The sequence below is a fragment of the Petromyzon marinus genome, chromosome 30, assembly GCF_048934315.1.
Source record: "Petromyzon marinus isolate PM22_M1 ecotype Great Lakes invasive population chromosome 30, UKy_Petmar_22M1.pri1.0, whole genome shotgun sequence".
Lineage (NCBI taxonomy): Eukaryota > Metazoa > Chordata > Hyperoartia > Petromyzontiformes > Petromyzontidae > Petromyzon > Petromyzon marinus.
The window spans coordinates 3383514-3397134 of record NC_133696.1 but is presented as its reverse complement, the minus strand read 5'-3'; the positions used below and the strand labels follow the sequence as shown (position 1 = coordinate 3397134).

The 13621-nt window shown below is 44.6% G+C and overlaps 1 protein-coding gene across 7 annotated transcripts in view; it reads left to right on the top strand.

The window, feature by feature from the left end:
* Positions 1 to 13621, top strand: part of LOC116947471 (FERM domain-containing protein 4A-like) — a 267383-nt gene that overhangs the window by 168296 nt on the left and 85466 nt on the right. For all 7 annotated transcript variants that reach the window (XM_076070623.1, XM_032963258.2, XM_032963259.2 and 4 more), the window contains exon 6: positions 9438 to 9494. In XM_076070623.1, coding sequence (XP_075926738.1) covers positions 9438 to 9494 — 57 coding nt within the window. The remainder of the gene's footprint in view (positions 1 to 9437; positions 9495 to 13621) is intronic.

The following is a 13621-nucleotide window of genomic DNA, read 5'->3' as shown; positions in this document are numbered from 1 at the left end:
GGACCTCGGTAGGCGGGGAGTGGGGAGGGGAGCGAATATTCGTAACGTAACCTGTGAACAATGCGTGGGAGTGCATTGAGCGCGGCGAAATTGCACAGGAAGCTCACGTTGGTCTCGTACCCCAAGTGTCCAAGGTCACAGCTGTGGTTCTTTTTGTGTTTTCTTTCCCACTCGACGTGGATGTAGGGAAGGTGCCATACACATTGTCCAATTCAATGCCGTGTGCGATTTAGAAACCTTAGAGGGTAACGGATCACCGCCCCCAGCCCACTCCCCGCCTCGAGATCCGATGAACTGTCGTGATTCATGGTCATGATTCGATTCAAGATTGATTGTGGTTGTGTGTACGTAGCCAACCGTGCTAATCGGAGGCGCGCGGGGGAAGGACGACAAACTAAAAATATAGCTGCCTATAGAGCCTGCAGACGTTCATTTGAACCCACTACATACAACATAAGTATAATGAATGAAAAACTAAATAAAAAAATATCTATTCTAGAGGTGGCCAAGTGGCTCAAGGGTTAGAGTGCTGAGCTAGCACTGCTGACATCATGAGTTCAAATCGAGGCAGCTGCCAGTGATTAAACCGAGTGTCAACCCAAGTCACCACTGACTGACTGCACACAAAAAAACCCCATCACGTTAAATTTGGCTCTGCGCTTAATTTGGCTCAAATCCAGCTCTGCGGATGAAAAATTACCGTTTTTGACTGTCACGCGATGAACATTACTCTCAGTGGTAGAGCAGGTAGAAAAGCCGTACCTTCTGCCATGTGGAGCAGAGGTCACTTTGACGGGATCTCAGTGGTAGCTCTGTGATATCCGCATCCGTGAGCCATCCTCCACCACGAAGGGTTGCACTGCTCTGTGAGTGATACGTATGAATTATTCGTCTCATCACGTGCCTGCGATAGCACAGTTGGGATAGAATTCCAGATAAGGACGTGAATCACACATGCAATGTAATGCATGCATTGTGAGCTTATTTGACCATACGGTAACCCATTAGAATCCATTTTAATTTTAGCAAAGGAGGCATTGTTATTTATTTACGTATTAATACTTATAATGTTCATTATTTGAAGTCAAGTAAGATCTATTTTACCACAAATTCTGATTCCAAATAACAGTATAGTTCACAAGCCTATTGATTGCCCCTTTTGCACCGGTGTTTACTTGCAGCGGTGTTTACTTGCAGAAGTGTTTACTTGCAGCGGTGTTTACCTGCACCAGTGTTTACCTGCAGCGGTGTTTACTTGCAGCGGTGTTTACTTGCAGCGGTGTTTACTTGCAGCGGTGTTTACTTGCAGCGGTGTTTACTTGCAGCGGTGTTTACTTGTACCAGTGTTTACTTGCAGCGGTGTTTACCTGCAGCGGTGTTTACTTGCAGCGGTGTTTACTTGCAGCAGTGTTTACTTGCAGCGGTGTTTACCTGCAGCGGTGTTTACCTGCAGCGGTGTTTACTTGCAGCAGTGTTTACTTGCAGCGGTGTTTACTTACAGCGGTGTTTACTTGCAGCGGTGTTTACCTGCAGCGGTGTTTACTTGCAGCGGTGTTTACTTACAGCGGTGTTTACTTGCAGCGGTGTTTACCTGCAGCAGTGTTTACTTGCAGCAGCGTTTACTTACAGCGGTGTTTACTTGCAGCGGTGTTTACCTGCAGCGGTGTTTACTTGCAGCGGTGTTTACTTACAGCGATCGCTTAAGCAGGCAAATCCCACGGACGGTTTCGATTTGTTTGAGCCTCATTATCACAGAGTAACCTCTTCAACGAATGCTGTTACGTGTTATGTATGGCGGCCTGTGGTGATGGTGGTGGTTAGTGCGCTACGCTACGAGCCCGGCGACCAGAATTCTAATCCCGTCCATGGCTGACATTCAGCGGCGATCTTCTGCCCTGGTCCGGGGCCTACCCATCACCAATCCACACTGACCGAAGTAAAGCCAAACAATCCCCAAAGCGGACATACGGTTCGGGGGAGGCCTTCGTACCATCTTACGTGGGGCCCGGCAAAACAATACGAGACGTATAAATGTGCGGTCACGGTGGAGCAAAATTGGTCAAGTAGGACCCTATTCTGATTAACCAAAACGCTATGTATGGTCGTTGTACTTCTTTTGCACCGTGTGCAGGCAACCGTGCTAATGGAGGTGTCATTGTAGTTTGTGTTGTGGATGCCAGAAAAGACTGCTGTTCATGTGTCGGTGCACCAACTGTTGTCACCTTCTCACCAAGCTGCTTGGCAATGGTCTTGTAGCCCATTCCAGCCTTGTGTAGGTCTACAATCTTGTCCATGGTGGAGAGTTTGAAATCTGATTGATTGATTGCTTCTGTGGACAGGTGTCTTTTATTCAGGTAACAAGCTGAGATTAGGAGCACTCCCTTTAAGAGTGTGCTCCTAATCTCAGCTCGTTACCTGTATAAAAGACACCTGGGAGCCAGAAATCTTTCTGATTGAGAGGGGGTCAAATACTTATTTCCCTCATTAAAATGCAAATCAATTTATAACATTTTTGACATGCGTTTTTCTGGATGTTTTTGTTGTTATTCTGTCTCTCACTGTTCAAATAAACCTACCATTAAAATTATAGACTGATCATTTCTTTGTCAGTGGGCAAACGTACAAAATCAGCAGGGGATCAAATACTTTTTTCCCCTCACTGTAAGTGATGATGCTAATTCGCTCGCTCCCAGTAGAAATTACCGGGTGTGTTGCATCATAATTGAACCACAGGCTTCGGACTTTATTTAGGCTTGTCCCATGGCAAATGCAACATGAAGAGTGCACACTTGGTCGAGACTATTAACGTCTGCGCTTCGCTGACAACATTTAAGCCCTGCACGCTCGCACACACCCAATCAATTGCAGTCGGTGCGTTCCTTGATGGCGCACGATATTACATAATCCAGAGAGCGATGTTGACTTGTTACATTGAGAACAAGACCGATAGCCCGGGCGCTATTAATAGTGGCGAATGATAAAGTTAACATTATCACCTACAAAAATAACGGAACGCGGCATCTCGCCAACTAGGCCGTCACACTGTAGAGCTGCCAAGATTTTTTTTTTACCCACTGAGACTCCAGAACTCTTTAAAAGAGCTCATGGCTCATGTGTGGTCTACAGCTTTGACAGATTTCAACACAAGCCCACACTCGGATGCTGGCAATCGGCACACGCACGCGCGCACACCCAGTTGGAGGAATAATCCTGAACAGATGGCGGAAAAATAACAGAGCCCTGCCACTTACCGGCGGTGATCTGCGAAGCGACAACTGACTTTAATTGGATGATTCCTGCAAATGAACAAAACGTGTTAATTGTTTGTTTTCTGCAATTTGTGCTAATGCGACTTTCCGTGGACACGGCGTGACATTAGCTTGGACTGTTTGTTAGATTTAAGCATAATTTACAGCCCTTCATCAATACATTGCTGGATGCAGACCTCCCCATGCTATCTCATTCATTGGGATTGTATGGCCATGCTTTATCCCGCTGGTGAGTGTGGGTTTGTGAAAGGGAAAAGGGGGGCAGCACAGATGTCACTCGCCACTGATGGTAGCCGTGGCCAGGTTCATATTGCAGTGTGCTAACAACTAAGCCACCACTCCCACCCTATTTAAACATGGAATTTGAATATCTGCTCAGAGAGCAATGATTCACACTCGCAATAGTTAAATTAATTGTCTTGAATTCACATTCGAGATTTGATTCCGGGATCGTGTGTTTTTTTACATCGCAATCAACCTCTAGTGGCTGCAAGGGTCGTATATACATACACACATGAGCAGCACGTATTGTGAGCTTAAGAATCAATATTAATCGATCATGTCCTTATATTTTTGTGCAGCGTCTCTAAATATGTGCGAGTGCTTTTCTTAACCGCTTGCCAAATTATCCTGAGCATGGTGCGTTGAATTACGAATGTGGAAAATGGTTGATTTACAATACCACGAATGATTTGCAATACAATGTACGCGACCTCGTATCTAGTACATCATATGAATGGTTGCTTATCTGCCGTGACTGATTTCTCATCCTCTCAAATCCCCGAAATGCCATGACCTATAAAGCAGACATTTGCCAGTGATCCATTTCATTGCAGTGACTGCATCAGTAATGAAAATGTGGCAAAGTCCATAAAATTCTAATAAACCATGTCAAAATCCTACCCATTCCATTTCCATCTCGCAGACTAATGAACAATTCCATACTGTGGCCGTGTGGTCAATAATAAATACATGAAATAAAAATATCATAAAGCCCTTTTGTCAGGCCACTACTGGATGAAGGCCTCCCCAATCCTTTTGGTCACGGGGGTTGTTTTACCGTACTCTGCAGTTTCCCAAGAAATTTGAAACGGATATCAATAAAAGTAGAACTCTCAAGTATGTCTCCTGTCAAACCCCCCCCCCCCCCTCCTCCCCCCCATCTAAAACTTTGTCCCGAAACGTATGTATGCAGTGATTAGGTAACCCCCCCCCTCACCCCGAACTGAGGCAGTTAAAGCCCCACGGATCAACGGGATTGATGTCTGAATGCCCCTGTCTCTGGCTGCTTAAGCCAGCCTCCCTTGTTGGGGATGAGCGCTAAGCACCGCAGCAGCCACCACCAGCAGCAGCTAGCACGAGACAAAAACTGGGCACCCTTTTAATGAGCCACATCTGCTGCCGACGTGACGTGCGACGCTGGCACTTTCACACAAATCAGGGATCGCCAACAATGGGGGGGGGGGGTGTGGGGGGGGGGGCTGTGTGAGGCAGGGTGGCGGGGGGTTGCAGGGATCGGCGGTGGGGGGGGGATAATAAAACGCTCATGCTCACAAAACCGCAAGGCAGATGCTCAAGTCACATGGCCACCTGTATGAGTTTTTTGTTGTTGCTCAACGTTAGATTCTTTTGATTTTACGTTCAGGAATTATGTAGACGCATGTACAGCCCATCACGTCAATCCACTACTGGATGAGGGCCCGCCAATTCCTTGTGGGCTATGATAATTATTTCGCCATACTTCACCACACGGGGCCAGTGTGGGTTGGTGAAAGTGGAGGGGGAGGGGGAGAGTAGAATGATGGATTTTGCTACACTGCCCTCGACTGCCCACATTTCCCGCTATTATACCTGGCTTATCTGCATGGTGGTCACCCATCCTTGCACTATCCAGGCTCAAACCTGATTAGCTTACAGGATCTAACGAGATCGGGCACATTCTGGGTGAGTTGGTCGTAGACTAATTATGAATGCGAATCTATGCACGTATGTAAACACAATATGTAGAGAAAGTTCTGTCATAGTGGTTACTACATCATGAACAACTTACAAACACTTCATATCTAAACGTGGTCTGAGCCTACTCTAGAGTGACTCAGCCTGAAATTATTGCTTGTTGGCATATGGTCAACATCAGCACTGGGCATCATAGGAAGAATAGTTGGCATACCAGCTGGGTTGTTTGATGCACCATATTACAGTCTAGATATCACACAGCACGAACAATGCCAGGCAGTTGAAACATCGACTCTTCTTCACTCACAGGGAAAAAAAAAAACCACCCTTATTTAACCTCCGTATGATGCATCAGTCCTTTCCACATTTTTAGCCTGACATAAAATACCCCTAAACGTGGCAACATTTCAAAAGGGAGCGGGCGTCGGTTGCGTTCGTTTTTTTTTCCCATTTTATCCCCCCCCCCCCTTTCTGTGATGTGCTTCCTCAAATAGACCTTGGCGGCTGGTATCACTTATTTCCAAGGCACGGGTTCTTTAAAGGAACTCTTAGCTGCGTTTCTCTTTCCCCAGGGCCTGGGCCCCAGGCCTGCGCAAAAACTTGAGCCCCCACCTCTCTCTCCCCCCCCCACCTCGTGGCCTCATAGAAGCTCGTCTGTCCGTTTGAGTTAGCACCTTTAGGCTGCCACTTGGGAGGAACGTTACCTAAAATGCCCTTTTGGGTTGTTTTTGTTGTTCTTTTTGCACCTGCATAGAGATTATACTGAACTATAAACTAAGCACATTTGTTTTATATTTTACCAAGTAAGGCCCATTGAGCTTTATAGCTTCTTGATTCAGAAGTGACCTGGCCACAAATGACAGCTCAACAAAGTGGCTTATTATGTGGAAATCTCTAGCAGCCGAATACTCTAAACGTCTAAAAATGTGTCGCAACTGAATACTCTACTATAGTTGGTCATGTTTATAGACCTGTATTTTGCTCACTCTAAAAGGGGGGAAATTTAAAAATATATTTCATAGGCAGCGTTTCAAGCAAGGCACCTTCTTCTTTGACCAAAACGTCGCCTATTTCCAATTATTTCCTTTTAAGGCAGTGTTCTTGATACATGCGTCGACCTTTAGTTATACATGCTGTTGCACCACTGCCAATGCAGTATCAACAAAAACATTATGTTTGGATTGGCTTCCTAACTTCAAGATTTGCTGCATCCCTAGAAAAAAAATGTAACGGGCCCGAGTTGGCTGGTGTGTTCCCCCTTGCGATCGCAACTCCAACAAGACCACTCGCCACATTCATCATCAACGCTGCCTTATTGTAGGGAAAAAAATTATCATCATCGATCATTATCAATTCACTTCTGGATGAAGGCCTCTCCAACCGTTGCCGTTTCCACACGGGCACAAGTCGCGCCTGGGGACGGTTACCGACTGCACCAGAGACGACATTCGTATGTTGTACGTTTAGGTGCGTGTATGCTTAGGTGTATCGCTGCATCGCGCGGCTGCACCGCATCGCGCCCTTTCAGATGCGCTTCCGCGGCCGTCTGGAACGCTCTTCCTTCCGATGTTAGGGAAGGCACTGGAGCGACACACTTTTAAATCATTTGGATTGAAAACTCATTTCTTTAAAACTGCTTTTTGTGTTTAGTTTGTTTGTCCTTGCACCACAACTCCGATTAGCGCGGTTGGCTACGTACGGTGCGAAAGAAGTTCAACATACATACGTACATCAGCATAGGTGTACCTCCCAAACATAGCAATCGAATTGCTCGCACAGTCTGACTCTTTGTATGGACAATACGAATGTAAGTGTTTTTCAACAATACATCCTGCCTAATATTAATTAGGATCGATCTTATTGAAAGTTAGATTTCTGCTTTAAGCTTTATATTGCTTATGGTTTTTTTAAACGTTTATTGTCTCTGCCAAACGTAAAGGGATTTTTTTTTATTATCAATTATTATTTTGACACTGTGTCATGTCTGTTTTCCAAATTTTTACCGCATATGTACCGTCTTTGCTTTCAGGAATCAGGTTTCCCTTTTAAACGGAGACTTTAAATCTCATCGGTCAGGTCACTCGTTTATAAATTAAGCTTATTCGCTTCCTGACGGATTAAAAAACAATCTGTAAAATAATTTTTGCTGCAGAGAATTGTTCAGCTCGTAATCTTGCACTCTGCTCAGGAACGCACAGTACACACGATGCACGCTAGAATGTGGACGCGTAAACAATAATAATCTTAATTTCGACTTTCAAAAGAGAGAAAAAAAATACTTTTATAAACGTATTACGTTTATGTATTACTTTAGAGCTATGCCAAGCTAAGGCATATTTAGGATTTTTGGCATTAAGTGGGAACGTCCAAGTTTAAAATTTACCAAAATCAAGCCAGATATCGAGAAAGTCTGTCGCTCACGATGCAAGTGGAGTCGAACTGGGCCGGGCCTGGATGGCCGCTGGGTTTGTTTTTCCTTCTGTTTTTATTTTGGTTCAGCTATTTCTCCGCTTCTCTCGGATTCTCGTCAAATTCCTGGTCTCGTTGCTGTTGCCATTAATATCGCTGTCTCAATGAAATGGCTATATATATCAATGTGGCTAAAACCCGCCACGCTAATTCATCCTCCGTTTCTAATTAAATGTATTCACGCATGCAATTTTAAAGGAGATTACTTTATCGTTGTGCGGGTGTCAGGTGCAAAGCACAAGCACACAAATAATATAGAACACTTTGATAAATCCCAGCCATTCTCAATCTACCAATGTCGATGAAGCTTTTTTTTTACCATACTTAACCAAACTGGTCATTACGGGTTGGCAAAGGAAGGAATATGGTAGGCCCGGCAGATATAATTCTGCATTAATTTCAGGCGTGGCCAGATATCGAACTCGGGTCACCGGATTCATAGCACAGCACGCTAAACCTAACACTTTTTTATTTTACCAGGTAAGGCCCCCTGAGCTATATATATTTTTTTCAGAAGCGACCTAGCCACAAATTATAGCTCAACGAAGTGGATTATCACGTGAAAATGTATATGCTCTAAACGCATGTTTCTAAATGTGGAGGGAAAAACCAGAGGACCCAGAGAAAAATCCACACAACTCCGGGGAGAGAGACATAGCAAACTCCAAATATATATTCATCAGGGTCGGGATCGAACCCACAACCTCCTGTATACCAGGCGAGGCAATTAACAGCTCACTCAGCACTCAGTTTAATCTGAAAGATATTTACAAAACGACACTTGCTACATATGCCACGGGCAAATAAATACATATCGTTGATTTTCAGGGGGGGGGGGGGGGAAACTACTAATAAAATGTCAAAAGATTTTTATTCTGAGGATACAGGCATTCAAAGCCCGTACAATTAAAGGATATGTTGACTGCAAGGTTCAGCTGTGTCCATTATTGCCCTTCCGATGTTTTTTTTCATTTAGTGGCCCATTGTTTCTGATCGGTGTTTGCGCAAAGTTGGTGTAAATACAGAGCCTGTTTGGAGGGGTGTTTTTGGACAGCCAGTCAGCCAGCTAGCCAACTAACCAGCACCTCAGCCAAGTATAGCACTGAGGGAAATGATGGAGCCCCGGCCAGCAACCAGTTGAGAGAGATGGAATTTTAACTTTGATGCATTTCCAGCTTCAATTAATGAATATGCCTACAGCTGAGCTAGCATGTTGGGTTTATATGCATAGGAATGCAGTGGCTCATTCTGCAAGTCAGGAGCACGGCCGGAATGTACCATGTGTGAGCCCATAAAACAAAGAGTATTGTAAAAGTTGTTTTTAATTTTTTTTAAAAAAGCATGCAAACTTATTTAGGCTGGCAGCTACATTGTTGAGACAACCAACAATCGCCGGATCGCTTTAGCTGTTGAAAGGTGTTCGCTAAAATTTCGGCTATTTAAACTTTCGACTGCACCGAAGGCTGGCCCACACCCCCTGCAGTGTGTTGTGGCACATTCCAGTGAGTCTCAAGCCATCCTTTTGAAGGATCAGTGTGTGGGGGTGGAGGGAAAGCAGAGGGAGAGAAAGAAGCGAGGCGGGGTTGGGTTCTTCCCGCTCTGCACTCTCTCTCTCTCACTCCTCACTCTGTAGAAGTGAAACACCCCAAGTGGTGTGCTTGCTTGCTCGCCTGCTGCTGCTGCTGCACGCTCGTACGCGGGACAGGAAGACTAAAGGAAACTTTCACATTTCCCTTTCCGCAGGGACTGCTGGAGGTGGACAGCGAGACTGCCTTTGAACTTGCCGCTTACATTCTGCAGGTGAGCTGAAGATAATCACAAAACACAAGCGCACGGCGCGTGCGGGACCCGCGCGCACGCACACACCACACGCACGCGCACAAATCGCCGTGCGTCCGCGCGCGCGCGTGAAAAACATTGCTGCGTTTGTCATAAGCGCCCAACATTTGCGGCGGAAAGTTATCGTCGCTATTGCGCAGGAACAACAACGATGGGCTGGCTTGGCGAAATCTCCGCCTTGCTGGAGCTCTCCTGAGCTCCTTGTCTGCCTTTTAGTTTGTTTTACCCGTGTCGCATTACCTCCCCGACCCCATCATGTCTTTCTCCGGTTCTCCCGGCTTTATCTTTTCCACGTTCCTCTTACTTTTCTCCTCCTTCTAATCTCACACACACGGTGCGTGGTGTGTCCCCCCCCCTCCTCCTCCTCTGTCTCTCTGGTAGATTGCCACCACTCGATAACCATATCAACCTTTGTGGTTTTGCTCATGCGCAATTTCGCCGAATTTTCCCAAGCACGTTCGTAAAGCTTTGTACTTGTCTTTAGCGCAAAGTCTGTCACCCCCCCCCCTGCCCGCGCGTATGTGTGCTATGTTTACGCGGCCATCCGTCTGTGGATGTTTATCCATAAACCTGGCAGTGTTATATTTATGGTCGTGCATGAAGGGTGGATGAAATGAAATGTTGTTTTGAGATTGGATGCATTATCCAACGTCAGCTCCCATTCCACACATCCACTTTTGTAGTGCAAGCGTAATTTGTGTGACGTTTAAACGGCCAAGAGTTTTTATATCATGCTCAAGAGGTTTTGAAGATTCCACACAGCTCTATTCACTCTGATTTCCCGATGCTCATATCGTTTTTTGTACAATACTGTGCAGTGTTGCGTACCAGTAGTAGTCGACTTTGCCTGCTTTGTTATTGGCTTTCGTATCCCATGCTTTCAATAAACACCAAAATAAATTAGTTAAAAAGTTAGGATACTACATTTGGATTCAGTGCCCTTCAAGCCCTTGAGAAGTTTAGGTTTAAAAACAAATATGTTCATCAATGTAGTCCCCAGTTTTAAGGGACCAAAAATCTAAGATTTAGGTTTTTAGATTTCAATATCTGATGTCATATTCTCCTAAATCTCCATAAGTTCCGGATATAAAGTTTTTATGTATATGTTAAACTATAGAAAGTAAGCCATAAATTGTCCCCGTATTTTGCAAGTGTAAAATCACATTTTGTTAGTTTTAAGTTTTCAGATTCATACATCCAATGTCAAATTTGGATTTGGCATTCCTGAAAACCTCCAGATGGAAATGTTTCCAAGGCCTAATCAATTTTTTCTGTAATATAAAAATATTTTCTATTTACCCCTCAGCTAGACAAAACAAGGTATGGCGGCAGCTGAGAAAGGCCTTCATCCAGCGGTGAACTTACTTTGGCTGCTTTTTGTGTTTTCTATAGTAACAAGCATTGATTTGACTTCCACATTTTTGAGCTCTCTTGCCCTCCGAGGACGACACCTCATCATGTATGTCAGTCATTAAATCGTTGACTAATATCTGGCTATATTAAATTATTGTTTACATAAAATAAGTGCAAAGGGCATGCTGGTAGTACAATAGCGTGCTGGCATAAATAATTAAATGTAATATTATTTATCTACCTAGAAGTGACTCCTCCAATGCACATTGGAGGAGTCTCTTTCAATAAAAACCTGCTCTAACCATGTTGACATTGCATGGCGACTATCATTAACGATATTGAAATAGCCTGCAGTTCAGTTTTAATTTGAGATATGGGTCAAATAACTCTTGGATGTGAGAAAACTAGGCCTAAGGAATCCAAAACGTTCAGATGAAGGGAATAAGCCACATTTTGTGCCCCTTAATTATATAACAGCCTTCATGGGCCCATTTCTGTAGTTTAAATGGGCCCTCACAGACTACTTCAGGCCCCCAATTTAAATGTTTTTATTTCCCACAGCTACTGAAATGCACGTGATCTCAGTTGCCCGCTACCAGAACACAACTCCATGTTTTTTTTTTATTAGGTTTGCATTGAGCTGTAATGTTTGTCACTTGTAGACAAAGCAGGTCAACCTTCCAACAGAGACTTGAAGCCTCCATGTGGTTTCACACGGTGAAATGCAGGAACTGAAATAAATAAATAAAACATGCATAGATACTGTGGATATCTTGCAGAGGGGCTAAGCTTAGAAGAGAGAATCCCCTCACTTTGTCCTTGGAGGGTTGAATCAGTCTTGGATATAATGAGGTCACTCTGCTGCATGCACTGACGTCCAAATTTTCGAACCTCCTCCTCTTTCTGATACAAATAAGTCAGTCGTTCGCCATCACGCCCGCCGTTGGCATCTTGTTAAGGGCATGCGATGAATACAGCATTGTTATCGTGTCAACAATACGCACCGCCGCCGTTAGGTGCATCGTGTGCTTCCGCTGATGGGTCGAGTCATTTCACTGCTTCGCACACAGCTCTCGGGGTGCTCACACCACACTCAAACAGAAGCTGGTCCTCTTGTGTAAGCGCGCACACAACCCCGAGAAGCACGCACTTCCACACACGCGCACACCGAGCCCCTGCAATTGATTTAAGGATAAACATTCACCCGAGCAACGGCACGATAGCCGGTGGAACAAACACTAAAATGGATTTGTGATTAACAATGTAAAAGTAACAACCCGTAAGTCAATGTTTAATCCTAACATATTCGATCAACTTTAAACACCAAATGGATCCCACGACTTCCATCCCCGGGTCATCCTAACGCTTGTTATGAGCGATTCTAAACAAAGTAGTCCACTTCCCAAGTCCCCCCTCGAAGTAGAAGAGTGAATGCAGTGCATTGGTTGCCATGGAAATTTGGGCTTTGTGTCGGGCAGGAGGATTGTGGCCGACCCATACATCGCTAAAGTAAAGCATCGCTGTGAGAGAGAAAATGATACCGCCCTAAGGACCCGAGCACATTTCACGCCCATCTGCTTGATGCGCAGAACCAGATTCTCCAGGGTATTTTTAAAAACTGGATCGTGGTCTGCTTGGTCTATGGATAGATTAATCATGTTGTCTGCGAGCTACCCTCAGAGCCACCCACCTGAATTTGGCAATGCGGAAAAATCTGGTTTGGCAGGTGCTTTTTGGAGTTCTATTGAATCTCTTTGGTCACATAAAACACACGTAATAAAAGCATTTTTTTTAAACTATAATTTCTTAATGCTTGTTGTATTTAATGCGCACACAGTCACGGGGGCGTCCTCACAGCTTTTTGTTGTTGTATGAAAACACATATCTGTACTATCACTCAAAGATAACTTTTGCCCCCTTTGTTTGTTAGAGTGCATGTACAAACTCTCCTCCCGATAACCCTTGGGGCCCTGGGGCCTGTACAGCTGTCTAGAATTACTCTCGCAATCTCAGCTTCTCTCTCACCAAAAAAACCTGGTCTCAGGTTACCCCCCCCAGTGGGATGTGAAAAGTCAGGCTCATCCCACAAACAGCTCCCCTCCAGCATCAAGAGCCAGTTTTCTCAGCTGCTCGAAGAAATAAAGAAAGGAAGAAATAATAAATAAGGCCTCGAGAAAAGGAAGAGAAATTGAAAATGAATGAATGGGGTAAAATCTGTTTTTTGCACGCCACTGCCTTTCCATGGGAGACCTTTTTTTGAAGGTAACTTTTGGGTTTCCGTCCCGGTGATTTACATTGAGCCCTGTTTTCTGGTCTATCAGGTGTGGCAAAGTCGAATTCTAATTGCGTTGGAGCTCCGCCAACATGTCCTTTACCACCATTAGCTTGCACAGGATGTGGTAATTCAAAATATGTATATAAATTAAATCAATACATTTGTAAAATGAATGAAAATTTGATTCACTTAAATGTATCCAAAAAAGGAGCCCCCAGTATACCGTCGTCTGCCACGGTCCACTTCGGCTGCTGGCCATACTTGTGGGTTTTTAATTGTACGTTTTTTTAAAGTGTAGAGAGGGAAAAAAACCGACCAACTTGTAAGGCGTATTTGTGTGAAGAATGTGTGCGCCATACATTGTAGGCAGCTTTTCCAACCACTAGTCCACATTGATTCAGAAATCGGCGGCGGAGATGCACACGGAGCATAACAATCGCTGCACACAGCAGCTAGACAA